Source organism: Amyelois transitella, chromosome 4 (assembly GCF_032362555.1).
Source record: "Amyelois transitella isolate CPQ chromosome 4, ilAmyTran1.1, whole genome shotgun sequence".
NCBI classification, from domain to species: domain Eukaryota; kingdom Metazoa; phylum Arthropoda; class Insecta; order Lepidoptera; family Pyralidae; genus Amyelois; species Amyelois transitella.
Genome location: NC_083507.1, coordinates 3,412,076 through 3,426,665, shown reverse-complemented (window position 1 = coordinate 3,426,665; position 14,590 = coordinate 3,412,076). Strand labels below are relative to the sequence as shown.

Below are 14,590 nucleotides of genomic sequence, written 5' to 3'. Positions count from 1 at the left end.
AGATTAGATTCCATAAGCGAAATAGAATTATTCCTGGTAAACAGTTATGACCTTAAAGAAGGCATTCTAAGCATCGGCTATCTATGAACAAACATTCAAACAACCTTTTGGCGACCTCATAATTCACTAACTGCAGGTAAATAGACGTGATATAACACAGGTAAGTGTTTGTGTGTTTTACGTTTATGATTTTGCAAAGGTCAATGTGCTGTAGATATTTTGGTAAGTACGATATTTAAAGAATCGCCATTTATTTCCTAAGCATTGATGCGAAAAACGTAGCACATTTCACGTAGGCAGAGCCGTGGGCGATAGCTAGTTGAATACAATATAAGGTGCTTTCCTTTCATCAAAATTTAATTTTCATCAGACTTTCGTATTCTCTTATTAGCCCGTATTAGAATTCATTCTACACTATCCTTCGTCCTTGCAGTATCTTCCTTGGGGGAAGTAAAACAGTAATATGTCAACGTTCTTTATCAATTTGTATGGTTTGGCATTGGAATGACTGTGAAAGGTGGGTTCCGAATGTCAAACGTTCACCAGCCAACTGCCACGACGGAATTCCTGACCATTTCCTAGTTTATTTTACACATACGTCTATGCAACTTACGGGGTAGACTGAGTTAAAGTAACATGAATGCGGAAGGCTTCGTTAAAGTTTTAGTTGGAGGGGATGGGAGTCAGAGATTTTATTTATTTCTGCTATAATAAAATTCACAAAACTATACCTTATGACCTAAAAATCTGTAACAGTTATTCGTAAAGAACAAATTGCATTGAATTATGTAAGGTCTTATCAGGGTCTGTTTTGGTGTGATTCATCATACATCTTCATTTAATTTCTAATCAAATTTGTTATCATTTAAACATCTTCTTCATTTATTAACAATTAAATTTATACATCTTCCTTCTTGCGTTAGTTCTGGTCATGTGTCACCTTACCTCTCTGGAGAGGAGCCGGGGTTGCGTTCTTTGAAATGATCCTGGATTGTCTAAATAAAGTTTGTACTCGAAGCGACTTCCATCCCATCTGACCTCCGCAACCTTTTGCAGGTAAATGGAATGATATAAATCGACCTTCGCTCCATAAATATCTAATCCATATTGAATCATGGTAATAATTGCTTGGTAATAATAAAATTTATTCTTGTTTTCTTTAATTTTTTAAAGATACAGAAAAGTACTATATTACTCGTGTCTTGGTGTATTAAATTAAAAACAAAAGAAATGTTATAGCCTTGTAAATTTTAAAACTATGCATCCTGTCGAATAAACAACAATCATTGAAAGCCTTAAATGGTAAAAACAAAATATGTAATATTTTAATAGCGTCGTAAAGTTTCCTCATTTCCTGAGGCAGCTTGTTAAAACAAACTATTCTTTATTTGTTCTGTTACAAACAAGTATCTTTTTAACCCACAAACGCATACATATATCGCGTATTTCTCCCTAAGTGGGGTAAATTAATAGTCGCAAAAATTAAAGTCAATGATTATGGATAGCTTAATATTGTAATGGAGATCCAGATTATAGTGGCAGGTTAGTAAGGCTATCGCCTTAGAAGCGTTCTAAGTTTGTAAGCCTTTTCCTTTATTGTCCTGTAGGATAAGAACAGCAATGGCACACACTTTTTGTTTTTTTCGCTACCAAATCAACTTGAGGATATAATTATTTATACTTCGATGTTTCTTGAAATAAAAAAATGCTATCTTTTTCAATAAATATGTATTTTATATTTTTATTTAAATTTTTGAGATTATATAACAGTTGTTATTTTAATGTCTTGCAAAAATACTTTTGTGAAATTAAAAATTTCCTAATGTAACTTCGATGCATCCGCGCATTCGTCGCCGCCGGTTACAAAAAAAGTTATGTGTGCGTTACAGGACAATTAGTATGCGTTAGATAGAACGCGCTCTTTTCGTAGATATACAGTTAGTTAATTGCATGACCAGAAATATAACAAAACATTAGACAATGGAGTATTCAATGCCTCTGTGCGTCAAAAGCATTTTACAAAATTTGAATAAAGTATGTATGTATTTAGAATGACCCAAAAAGTAGGTGGTTGAAGTTATAGGAATGAATTTCGGCCAATTTTCATTATTTGATGTCTTTTTCTTTTATTGCACTAAATTAAATTAGTGTTTCTTTACGAATACTTTGTACACTTTCAGTTACCGTGTCTAGATTTTTTCAATAATAATTATATAGAATATACATAAAGAGATTGTCGGTGCATTGGTAATAATGTCGAAAAATGGAGAAGCTCTCCCTAGGTATTCATAATATTTTTTCTAATATCACTTAAATAGATATGACATTACTTCATGGCAAAATCAAGGGTATGTGTATAGTAATAAGGGTTCAATCCCCGGTTGACAAACTAGGTTCATCACGAGGAAAACATCATGGTCATGGATGTTTATCTCATAACTAACGTTATCGGTGAATTTTTTACACTACCTCAAAGATTGGTTGATCAGCTAATCGGTCTTAATATGGGAAATCTTTTTCGCTTTTGCTGTATGTTTTATGGATTAGATTCATAGAAAAATGAAAACGAAACATGAAAAGGTATGAATGAATGATGAATTGGACAATGTAAATTGCAACTGCTTATTAGGAAACTGTGTAGCAAGTTTCCTCGGTTAAGTGACAAAATTTCATTCAAAAATTGAGGGGTTAAGTCACCTCAAAAATTCCGTGTCAAACAACTTCATCAGCTGATCCGCACTATGCGACCACAAATTATCATTGTTCACCTAATGAAGGAATTTCTTCCATCAGACCTAAGTGCCTAGTTTTTGTACCGGTTTAGGCGCGTACTCGGGACGCCGAAGAAAAGGCGAGCGCAGACGCAACGGCCGTCAGTCGCTCCAGGGCCGTCAGAGGGGTCGGACCACAATCTAGTCATTATTTTTTTTATAATAATTTCGTAATCAAAAGGTCATCATGAAAGTGTTCATCGCTTTAGCAGCTATAGCCGCGCTCGCAAGTAAGTGACGATTTTTTTAAATAATTTATAAGTTATAATGATATTGTGATGCAAAATACATAATACAATATAATTTTATTAGAAGATACTGGCCGTCAGTTGATATGAGCGGTTTTGATATGATAGAGACTACGCCTGAAGAAAAGACATCAACGCGTCACGATTTCTTATCTGGCTTAAAGATTTCCGCCAAATTAACATGACTATAATAAAATTAAAATAAGCAGTTAAATAGCCTTTAAAGGCAATTGACTGGAATATATTTCCATTAATACTGAAATTAAAAGTTGATGAGATGATAATGGCTAAAGTAGAAATATTAGTGTATTTTTTTAAAATTAAGTTCTAATTGGATCTTTACATTATTGTTTCGACTATCTTGAAGCGAAGAAACAATATTTATAAATGATTTATTTATGTTAATAAGTTATATGAATATTACCTGTGATTTATTGTGTAAGAATTTAGTAACCGCTGAGTCTGTCACCGCTGATGCTGTCTTGACACAACTGATTATGATTATGTAATGTCACTTCATTATAATATAATTAACACCTTCAGGGGTTAAAAATATAAATTTTCTAGGTTTTAGATCAAATTTTGTGGTTTTTGTATCAAATCAAAAAAAAATCCATCATACCTATTCTTGCTTATATTTAGCGCGTTTTTCCAAAGGAAAAGTAACCTATGCTGAACAAGATTTATCAGTCATAAAAATGTTATCATGGCCTTTCAGGCTTGCTTCGAAACTATTGGCTCTGTAAGTTACTTCGTTAAGAATAAAGAGTAATTATGTATAAAAAATAAAAGTCTGACTGATATTGTTTAAAAAAAATGTATGTAATATAAATAATATAATGAGTTGCGTGTACATGAAATTATATTTTTTTTTATACTTTACTTTGGTTACTTACCTAATCACAAAGCTTTTAATAATTATATAATCTTTCATTGTTTAATAAGTATATTAATTATTGACGTATAAGGTTTCAAAAAGTTATTTCGAATTACATAATGTAGGTTTTGAATCGAGTATCAGTCGAACGTATTACAACACCGACACAACCATATGACCTACAAAGCGTGATTATAGTTTTGCACACTATGTTTGGCATAGCGGTAACTTTTTGCTCCCAGAGTTCGATTCCCGATCAGGTTAAGAAGTGGAAATAGGTTTTAGGTTTTAGTTATTATGTCTATGTGTGCATTTATAGATTCCATAGTCTAGTAACGTATTAAAAAAATTGTGTGCCAGCTACTCTCTTCATTCCCAGATTGTAAAAGTCAATCGAGGCTTGTAAACTTTAGTTTATGACTATAAGTGATGAGCTAGCAATATGTTACTACAACATCGATATCTCGTAATAAAAGTCTCGAGCTTACTTACAAGTGCAATCTATGTAATCTATCTGCATGTAAATAAAAATTCATCACTAGCCCTACATCAAAACGTAACCTTCGTCTGCTGTAACCACTAGCTCGGTCTACTCCCCAGAGGTAAAGATATCTTTATGTATGCCTTGATAAAATATCTTTGAATTGACTACCTCTATTCTAGTGAACGATATATTTTTATTCATATCATTACGTCTTTATACCACTCACGGTGTGAAAGAACCTCGAATTGTTCACCGCAGAGGCCACGTTTACCTTTTTGCTTTTTTTTTATTACGATTGGTCATCGTTATTAACAAATGGTAATTTTTGTGCGATGTAATGCAATTACTACGTCAATCTATAAACATAATAATTAGAACTTTAAGACGGTTTTCTTATTTCAACAATTAAATGTGCTTTAATCTATTGCGATTTATTCCAATATAAAGATACCCACATGATTTATATCCGTACCAAGCTTCTATAGTTTATTTAGCACATAAACTCGTGATAAATAGATGAATTAAATCTTAGATTAAATATTATAGCAGAGTAAAGTGAGACAGTTCACTACTTCTTATTGATGACGTGGGAGGCGATTTAAGGTTCAACTGAAAGTTAAGATTGGTCTGATATTTTGTTTGTAATAATCACGTCTTTATCGCTAACGGGGTAGATAGAGGTAAAAGTATCTAAAAGACTGGTCATGTGGTTATTGGTCCAATTAAAACAAAGAACTAAAAATAAAAGCAGTGAAAGTAAAGTTTCTCCCTAAACGAAAATAAAACAAAATAAATATTGAATGAACATTTTCTAAACAAAAACCCGGCTTCACCCTTGAGTGACTCTTACCAATGACATTGACATTCACTGTTTTTTTTAAATTTACAACTAACAACAGTAGAAATTTTCTATTGCGGTTATGTTGACATCGGCTATATTAAAATTTACGTAAATATTGAAATTGGAATTTCACAACGGCACGAGAGAAAATGTACTAAAAGCAAGTTGGCAACTGGTTTATTGGAGTAATCGATAATGTAACAGCCGGTCCTGGGATATCTGTATCAGCTGATTGGTATGCATTACTGAGAAAGATAGAGACAGGAAAAATAATTGATGGATATTACAATTTTTATAACAAGAAATAAGAAAGAAAAATGTATGGATACTATCTTTTTAAGTAATCTCTACATTATGAATTTTTCTCATCACAACGAGGTTTGACCAGATGTTAGATTTCATATAGTTGTTGTTATATTTCGGATAAGTTTATTAAAACGTGACCTATTTAAATATTAGCTAACATGGTTGAATTTGACAAATTTTTATAACGAGTGCTTAAATTTAACTTTTAAAATTATGCTTTTAAATTTATCAACGATTAAGTTTTAAATAAGTTTGACAACTCAAAACAAATCATAATCAGGACTTTACATTTTAAGGTTTCATAAAGATTAACTGGCCACTTACATAGAAATCCATCTATTGCCGATAACACAAAATAGTATGGAGATGTGACCTTATCAAACGAATGGCTGTGATCTAAGATGTGACCTTATCAAATGTTAGCTGGCGCGGACCTCCGATGCACCGTGATGCACTGTGTCGCAAGTCGCACCTCGCTTTCACTCGTTGCGTAAGGCGTTGCGATACTGCGTATAATCGTGTCTTGGATCCCACCTACACATGAAGTATATCTAAGATAAATATACCTCTATGAGTCCTTAGATTCATTGGCAAAAAGTATTTGGAAAACTGACACAACAAGAACATGAGCAGTGAAGTTAATATTTATAGATTAAGCTCATTTAAAGTTGAGTTTGTTAATTTCAAATAGCATCTTGTTAAGATAAAAATATTACTACTTGCCAATTTAATGATGGTCTTGGACAAATTATCATTAACTACTCGTACATATTGATGTAAATGGAGTTATAAAATTATTAGAAGTTGGGGTACAGCAGCATACAGCAGTTGCCAATTCAAATTATGAAACACGCGATATTGGAGAGAGGATATATTAAACAGCTTGAATTATGCGTTAATAGTATCTATAGATTCGCTGATTATTAAGCGAAAACGGATATAACAATAACTGAATATTTAATGTTATCGTTGTAATGTTCTAATCTGTAACTTTAACTATATTACTAATACAACCTTGACAGTTCAGCTTAATTTAAAATGTAAATGCTGGATGTCACTGAAGATTCGAAATGTCAGGTAACTTTTCGTAAGGTTAATTAATGTGAATTGTGGTATTTGACACCGAAATAAGCAAGGCAATGACAAATAATCTTCTCTTGCAAAAATCTTGAGCTAACAAATCGTCTTCAACAAAGTTGGAGTAGTTTGCTGAAAATTGAAACGTAAATACGATACAAAGAGGCAACATTAACTCACATAAAAATATGCTGATCTATATGTTTCAGTCAGAGACCTTTACTTTATGTAATATGTGATTGCATAAAGATCACGCTCTAAAATTACTACACACAGAAAACGTGCTTATTCGATTGACGCTTTCACCCTGTTTCAATTTAGCCCTCAATTCAAAGATAACAACAATAACTACATCTCTTGCATTTTACTCGTATTATTTTTGTATCTATTTCTATGGCCTTCAAATGTTAGATGGAGAGGCTTAATAGCAGAGGGATTTTAAAAACGGCGAGGGAATAGTTTCTAGCTTAAAAGATATTCATTTTTGGTTACCAATATTTTTTTTGCAATATTTTGGAAATAAATATGTAGAAAACAAATTATACAAATTAATCTATTGACCAAAAGTAAGCTATGGTGCATTAAAGGTTACTTACTCAACGATTTAAATATGAACGTCGTAGGGTTTTAGTAATAAGATTTTGTATTCTTAATTCAAAACAAACTTAAAATATAATTGTTATTCCACAGGCGCGCAATTCAAATGCCCGGCGAAAGATGGCCAGTACGAAGACGACAGACAATGTGACAAATTCTACGAGTGTGTAGATGGTGTTGCCACCACCAAGCTGTGCCCAGACGGTCTGGTGTTCGACCCCACTATCAGGAAGATCAACAAGTGCGACCAGCCCTTCAACGTGGACTGCGGAGACAGGACTGAATTGCGTAAGTCGATTGTTAAAGTATATTATTTGCGTAAAATAAGAATTATTTGTTACGAAATATTACTACTGTACTCGAGTAAATCCCGTAATTCTTCGATCCCCTGGTTTGTATTGTGCTTTGATAATGTCAGTCAATCAGTGTCCTCCTTTATATATTAAGAAGATAATCTAGGTTTTTTCAGCGACCGACCGTGCAAAACGCTGTTTTTTATACTGTTTCTGCAGGAATTTCGGGATATTCTTTCATAGTGTTCTCTTATGTTCTCTAAGGGGCTCAATGCCAGATTCCACACTTTTAGCTATTTTGTGACAAGACGTATACAGATATAATAGACGGTATAGAGATAATTTTGGTTCATGTAGATTATTAATACTGATTTCTTCTTAGAAATTTTGACTGTGCGTTTTCTGTCAGTCACTTATAATAATAACGGAATAGTTTTACATGAATCTAATTAGCTAGCACTTTCAAACATGTGATGTAATGTATGTATGAATCAATTAGAGCATGACACGGCAGAGGTCGTATTGTTCCCATAAAGTGAAGGTATCCTGTCTACCTTTGACCACGTAGGTCGCGACACGCCAGTGACTTTCTAGGTCAACTGGTTCTGTCTGACATGTTATATGAGAGTGATATATAGAGAGCGTGTCACACATATGTTGTATAGATATTACTACCTATATGAGGGAAATGAGTGACGTGCTTGCATGAAAGATTGATAAATGTGGATATAGCTAAATTATGCAAGATGTGGCACGTGAAAAGGTGTAGTCTCTATTTTGTCAGGGGAAAAATTATGATCATATTATGTTTATCGGATCAATTCGCCAATATAATCTATTTATAAATGGCAAATTTTGTGCGTGACTTTGCGCTTATACATACAATTTTGTAAAATAAAAAAAAAGCATGTCGTAGAATTACCTATTAAAGGCAGCTATTAGGTAGGTAGTTTGATTTTTAATAGATCTAGAGAGAGATAATAGATTTATAGAGCGAATCATAAGTATTCTTTATTTCAAAATTATAGGCTAGGAGAGGTCCTAAACAACAGTTATACTTAAAACTTTTTCATTTGTCAGTGTATTTTGAATGCATGAAATGTCGAACTCGCATGTCTTGGAATGCATTGGTTGACAATGTTCTGTTCGTGACTGCGATTTTAAGTACATGTTATTCGTTATAAGGTATTGTTTAAGCGATGAAACTTTACTACCTATTTCAATACTATTAGACCTATCTTTTCAACTATTGCCAACTTATTACTTATTCCATGTTTAGTGGAAGCAATATTTTTATTTCTTTCGCTAGCCATCTCACTAGTTTAAATATTGGCTACTATTGTCTCCTCTAACTTAAAAATCTTGGCAGGCTCCTCTTGTGATTTGATATTAAGAAATTATAAAACCTAATAAGTACTTATATATGTACCTTAAATTGTGTTCGTAAAATAAAGTCTATTATTTGCGATTATTTCCATTAGTTCCCTCTAGTACAGTCCCTTGAGATGACAACTGGTAATTTTCTTCCCAATTGCCACCCGGTCAAAACTTTTCCCGCCTATTTCCTTTCTATCAGGATCAAAGGGGATAGCTGTTCAAGACCGTAAAAGGCAAATCAGTGACAAATGTTCAAGTAATTTTATGGTGGCTTTTATTGAGATAATAACTATTGAATTCATACTAAAACATGTTCACCGCCATATATGGAAGCCTCATGAAAATAATCTTGTCAATTTCTCAAGGCAATCTAGAACGTTAATTACATATTTATTGCTTAAAATTCCACAAATTCACATTCACAAAAACGGTATAGATCGACTTCCTACTTGCAAATATTACAAATTTTATTACATTATCGTAAAAAGCTGATATTTGGCATGGGGTTCCCTGTGAAATTGTCAGAAGAGTATTGAAAAACAAACAGACTAAGAATAAATCAATCATACGGAATTTTTCTCTTTAAAGTACCTATATCATAAGTCAGGTCTGGCTTGAGTTAATCCCACTCACCTTGAACCCAGCGGGTTCATTTACATACGTCTTTGCCAAACTTTATTTGTAAAGGTTAACATAAATAACTTTAAGATTTTTGTTATATATGTATGTTTATTTAGCTCTAGCTTATAAAGCTAGAATGTGGGCTTTTGCTGCTACAAGTCTGATTGGCATTGAGGTGGGCGGAAACTAAAATTGAAATTCTTTATAGTTTGCACGTCACAAAAAAAAACTATTTTTGGTATATAAATAGCGTAATTTTAATTTGGTAGACTTAACAATAAAACTAGCTTTTGCCTGTATTATTCCTGAAAGTTTACTTTCTCTCTGTGTCAAAATCATTAAAATCGGTCCAGTTGTTTTGGTATCATTAAAAACAGAAAAATCTTCTTTCTTATTTTATTAGGTTTTAGTTAGGTACTATATGCATTGCAAAACAGTGTAATAACGATGTTTTGATCTGCACCCACAGAGCCTCCCAAGCCCAACAACCAATGCCCGCGCCGCAACGGTTTCTTCGCTCACCCCGACCCGTCAGTGTGCAACATCTTCTACAACTGCATCGAGGGGGACGCCACTGAAGTCAAGTGCACTGCTGGACTGCACTTCGACGAGTACTCCGGAACCTGCGTGTGGCCCGATTCGGCCGGCAGGCAAGGATGCATCGCTCAAGAGAGTAAGTCTTGCTATAATATTATACGTAGAATTATGTTAAAATAAAATGGGACTAAAGGTGAACGCACTCACGCCTTGCATCGCCAAAAATCTAACAATGGTTTCAAAAAGACGCTGGATGTAGCTATTTCCTAACAACAGGTCCCGCCAGTTAGGAAAACTTTATGTATTAAGGCCCGAGAATAAAAGTTGTGTTTTAAATATAAAATTATTACAATTTGTTTAAAAAGTAATAAGTAAAACGATTTATGAATAAACATGGACAGAATATTCCTTAATAAATAATAACTCGGTAGTCTTAGTGGTATTATTTCATTCAATATTTAAACACACGTGTCAGAATCAGACTTTACAAGTTTACAAGTTGCAGAGAAACTATTCGCTGTTATGATGTTGAATATACTTATTGTAAACTTTGGAGTATATTTCAGATTTCCAAATTAAAAAAAATTAAACGGCGGATCACTCTGGCCTACTTAAAATAAAGACATGACCTCACTTATCATTTGGTTTTATAGAGAAGACCAAGGACGGCTTCGAGTGCCCCAAGGACCAGCAGGTTGACGCCCAGGGTCAGCCAGTAGCCCACCCCAAGTTTGCCCACCCATCCGACTGCCAACGGTTCTACGTGTGTCTGAACGGAGTGGAGCCCAGGGATCTAGGATGCATTGTCGGAGAGGTCTACAATGAGGAGACGCAGAAGTGTGATGCGCCTGAGAATGTGCGCGGATGGTGAGTATCAATATTTGAATATTTGTCTTTCTTACGTGGGAGTCAAACTGAACGACTTTACGACTTCTTATATCGTTTATTTATATCATAATTACTATACCAGCCATTGGAACCACTTTTATAGATATCTTGTGCTACTTGTGCTATAGTTCAACTTAACTTCTAAAATATGGAATGAGGAATTAGTTAAAGTCAACAATCTTTTACATGGACTCTGCATTGATTACTGTATTAACACCCAGATTATTTAAGAAAAATTTTCATGTTGAAATATTTTTTTTTTCAAAAATTTCAACCAAAGAGGTCAAAGTCAATACTGCAATACGACCTTTGGAACGTTCAAAAGAAAAACAGTACCTTACAACACCGCGGGCATGAAATATTTTTCCGGCTCATAGAGTGCCGTCAAACGTAATGCAACGCAATTATTACGAAAAGAAATATTATTATGCTAATTGGTATGTTCGCGCTCTACTTCGGCCGCGTGAATAGTTTTCTTTCTTGTGGTTATTTTGGTAGCTGTCGATCAACATTGTCTGAGGTATTTTTTTTCTGCATAATTGCACTTGCAATTAGTTTGCCTGACCTCTTTGTGCCTTTCATCGGTTTAATTTCGATAAAGTCTACTTAATGTTTGGTATACGATGTTCAGGCAACTACTACGTATGTAGGTATACAACATATTACGTAGAAGTTGCCTGAACATGAAAACTTCTAAATGAATGAATATAATATGTCTGTCTGTCTGTTTGTTCGCAGTGAGGACTGGTACAAGGACGCCGAGGATACGGCGCCCAAAGCGAGGTCTTAAGCCTCTAGTGATATCATACTACATAGCTTACTGTTAAGACTTAAGTTAATAATAAGTTAAACAAATTAATGCCGTGTTTTATTATCTTTTATCTATATCTCTTAAACCCCTACCTTTTCAGATAATTATAATCTGTTATAATCTGAAAGAAATCAAAAACGTTATCGTGAGGTACGATACCACAAGGCTCAAAGTTTTTTGAGTCACTTGCAAAGCAAAATTTTCATACAATGAGGTTTCGGTTTCATTTCGAAAAATTATATCAAATTTTCGATGACATTTTGACTAAGTGAAAAAATTATATGTATATATATGGGACTATATTTGGGTTATAAATAAAAAACTGTATGTTTTTATGATAGAGTTGAGAATTCAAATAATAACAGGTTGCTAGCCCATCGCCTACAAGAGACTCCCAAGTTTATAAGCCTATCCCTTAGTCGCATTTTATGACTTCCATGGGAAAGATATAGAGTGGTTCTTTCCTAAAGTACCGAAAACCACACGACACATCCTAGACCATTTCATGGAATCTAATGTGACACATATGTATACATATTTGTACTAGGTAAATCAGGACATTACTCAAAGAAGTTTAATATTGCATCGAAATTTAAGACTTGTTAAATTAAAATTAGCAAAGGTCAAAGTGTCATATTGTCAAGGTTAAATGAGAGAGTTGTCGAAAATACCGGTCTGATAAAGTAAGGAATTGACTATTTACCATTAACATGATGGAATCCGGCTTTGACTTATCATGGTCTGAACTTTGATGAGGTTTTAAAAATATACCTTGAGCAAATTGGAGACGTCCTGGCAAAAGGTTAGGCAAAGATTACCCAACACCGACGGAAACTAAAAAAGTATGGAGAGAAGGAAAGGATGTAGTCTCTGCCTACCCCTCCACGAGAGAGGCGTAATTTTATGTACATATGCATGTAAATGCTTACCAGGGGCCTATTGAAAAACGTTGACAAGGCATACCTCATTCGATCTTTCTGGTAAAACTCAAAGTTAGAGAATTAAAACTCTTGGCAGCTAATATTTAAAGATTATATCAACAAATTTATTTTTAAGACTTGTCAAAGGAGTGTTATAAATATAGATATGAAAAAATATCCATTTAAATATGATTGATGTTCACGTTTGTTTGTTTTATTGTTTTTAGAGAAAGCATTCGACAGCCATTATTAGACGGATTTAGAAAGTTCTTTAAATAGATATTAGTACATTATTTAAATTGGTTGAAAATAAGAACTTCATATTCTGATATGAAAGTCCCGCTATAGTTTTAGATAGTGTTAATAAATCAGTGTTTGTACTACAAGCATTCATTTATGTTTAAGTCTAGAGAAAGGCAGATTTTAATTATGATAGCATACATATCAGTCCGGCTAACAATTTCATTTTATATTTCAGTATAGATAGCTTAATAATTAGACTTTTAAACACAATCTGATTTTTTTATATTTTCTTGGTTCCTCCAAGTTTCCATTATTAAATCTTGACTTAAGAATCGCTTTTAAAATAATTATATTTTTATATAAAAGAATCTTCAAAATCGTTTCATAAACGGACGTATAATCGCGTTACTAAAATAAACATACTAACAGTCGGATTGTGTTTAATTTACTTTAAAATTAAGAACCTCCTTTGTGAAGTAATATATTTTGTTGTACATATATATTTCCAATATAGTTCCAAGACGTGCTTCTTTGCAGTATTTTATTTTGGGAATGTTCCCTTCACTTCCCATCGACAGCTTAATTCAATTAAGAGATTGTTTTTGTACAAAACTCGTTCGAGCATATCGTTTCGGGATCCTTGGAATAAAATAAGATTTTGTTTTGGAATACAATTATATTTTATATGTTGCATTACAATAAAAAGTTTTAGTTGATATGATTGTTGCTGAAGCTGAATTGTCTCTTATTTCTATGTTACTTCCTTGCCTCGCTTGAGATAAACTCGAGGTCCCCTTATTACCATTTCAAGTCAGATTTTTACACCAAGTGACTTACGTTTCAACTTTAAAAGCCCTACTTTAAGGGCATTTAGTAAGCAATCAAACTAACATACTTAGAAAAGGGTCATTATTGTAGCGTAATTTTCTGCGGTGTGTTGCTTCCCACTACTGACACCAACTTTTCGGATATATATGAAAGTGCCCTCGGAAACGTGGTCTGAAGACAACTAAGGAATTGTCGTCTTCCACGATTTAAACGAAGAGATGACGTGAACCTCATTTATCGTTCAATCTTTATTTTACAATTCTCTTTTTGTCAGTAGTAGTAGCACTTATTTGATTTTCGTTCGTTTATAATACGGAACTCCTTCACTTAAATAATATTTGTCTTGACATTTTTTTTACCACACGAGGCCAACATAGGAAACAGTATCCCGATGTTCCTGTTTTACCAAAATGAAGATTATCTTGCCTGAAACGACTACGTAGTGGTGCAACCGGTACAAGTATTAATAGACTTTTTTAACTCACTATAAGGCACGAATTCAAATTCTGTAATACTTAAAAAAAGAGATATATTAAAAAAATATTCCAATTTCCTTATCTTATTTCCATGCTTAATAAAAAAACATAAATATATAGTTATATCACGTTGTTACTAATATTACAAAGAGAATAGATTTTTACATTCTTGTTGTGATGAAAAAAAACATTATCGGTTTTAACCATGATTGGGTAAGTCAGATTTTTATTCGAAGCAAATGATATCTGACCTCAATAACCTTTGCAAGGGGAAAAAAACCTATATTGGATCTTGTTTAATAATATTACAATCTAATTAATAAGCTCTAGATAGTTATCTTTTCGTAAGTTAACTTTTGCACAGGTCAAAGACCTCGAATTTGAGAGGCAGTTTA

At 33.3% G+C, this 14,590-nt stretch overlaps 1 protein-coding gene across 1 annotated transcript; it reads left to right on the top strand.

Annotated features, from left to right (window-relative positions):
- The first annotated feature begins 2,851 nt into the window (after window positions 1-2,851).
- LOC106129414 (protein obstructor-E) lies at window positions 2,852-11,776 on the top strand. The gene is made up of 5 exons (XM_013327971.2): window positions 2,852-3,001; window positions 7,295-7,489; window positions 9,962-10,165; window positions 10,683-10,896; window positions 11,656-11,776. Exons 1-5 carry the CDS (start codon window positions 2,959-2,961, stop codon window positions 11,705-11,707), a joined length of 708 nt encoding a protein of 235 aa, XP_013183425.2. The 5' UTR covers window positions 2,852-2,958; the 3' UTR covers window positions 11,708-11,776.
- Window positions 11,777-14,590: the final 2,814 nt, after the last annotated feature.

Bases quoted from the DNA above. Each gene is read 5' to 3' on its own strand.
- LOC106129414 (XM_013327971.2), top strand. From the start codon at position 2,959: ATGAAAGTGTTCATCGCTTTAGCAGCTATAGCCGCGCTCGCAA. The intron at 7,490-9,961 runs GTAAGTCGATTG...CTGCACCCACAG, and splicing joins CGGAGACAGGACTGAATTGC to AGCCTCCCAAGCCCAACAAC. The intron at 10,166-10,682 runs GTAAGTCTTGCT...TTGGTTTTATAG, and splicing joins AGGATGCATCGCTCAAGAGA to AGAAGACCAAGGACGGCTTC.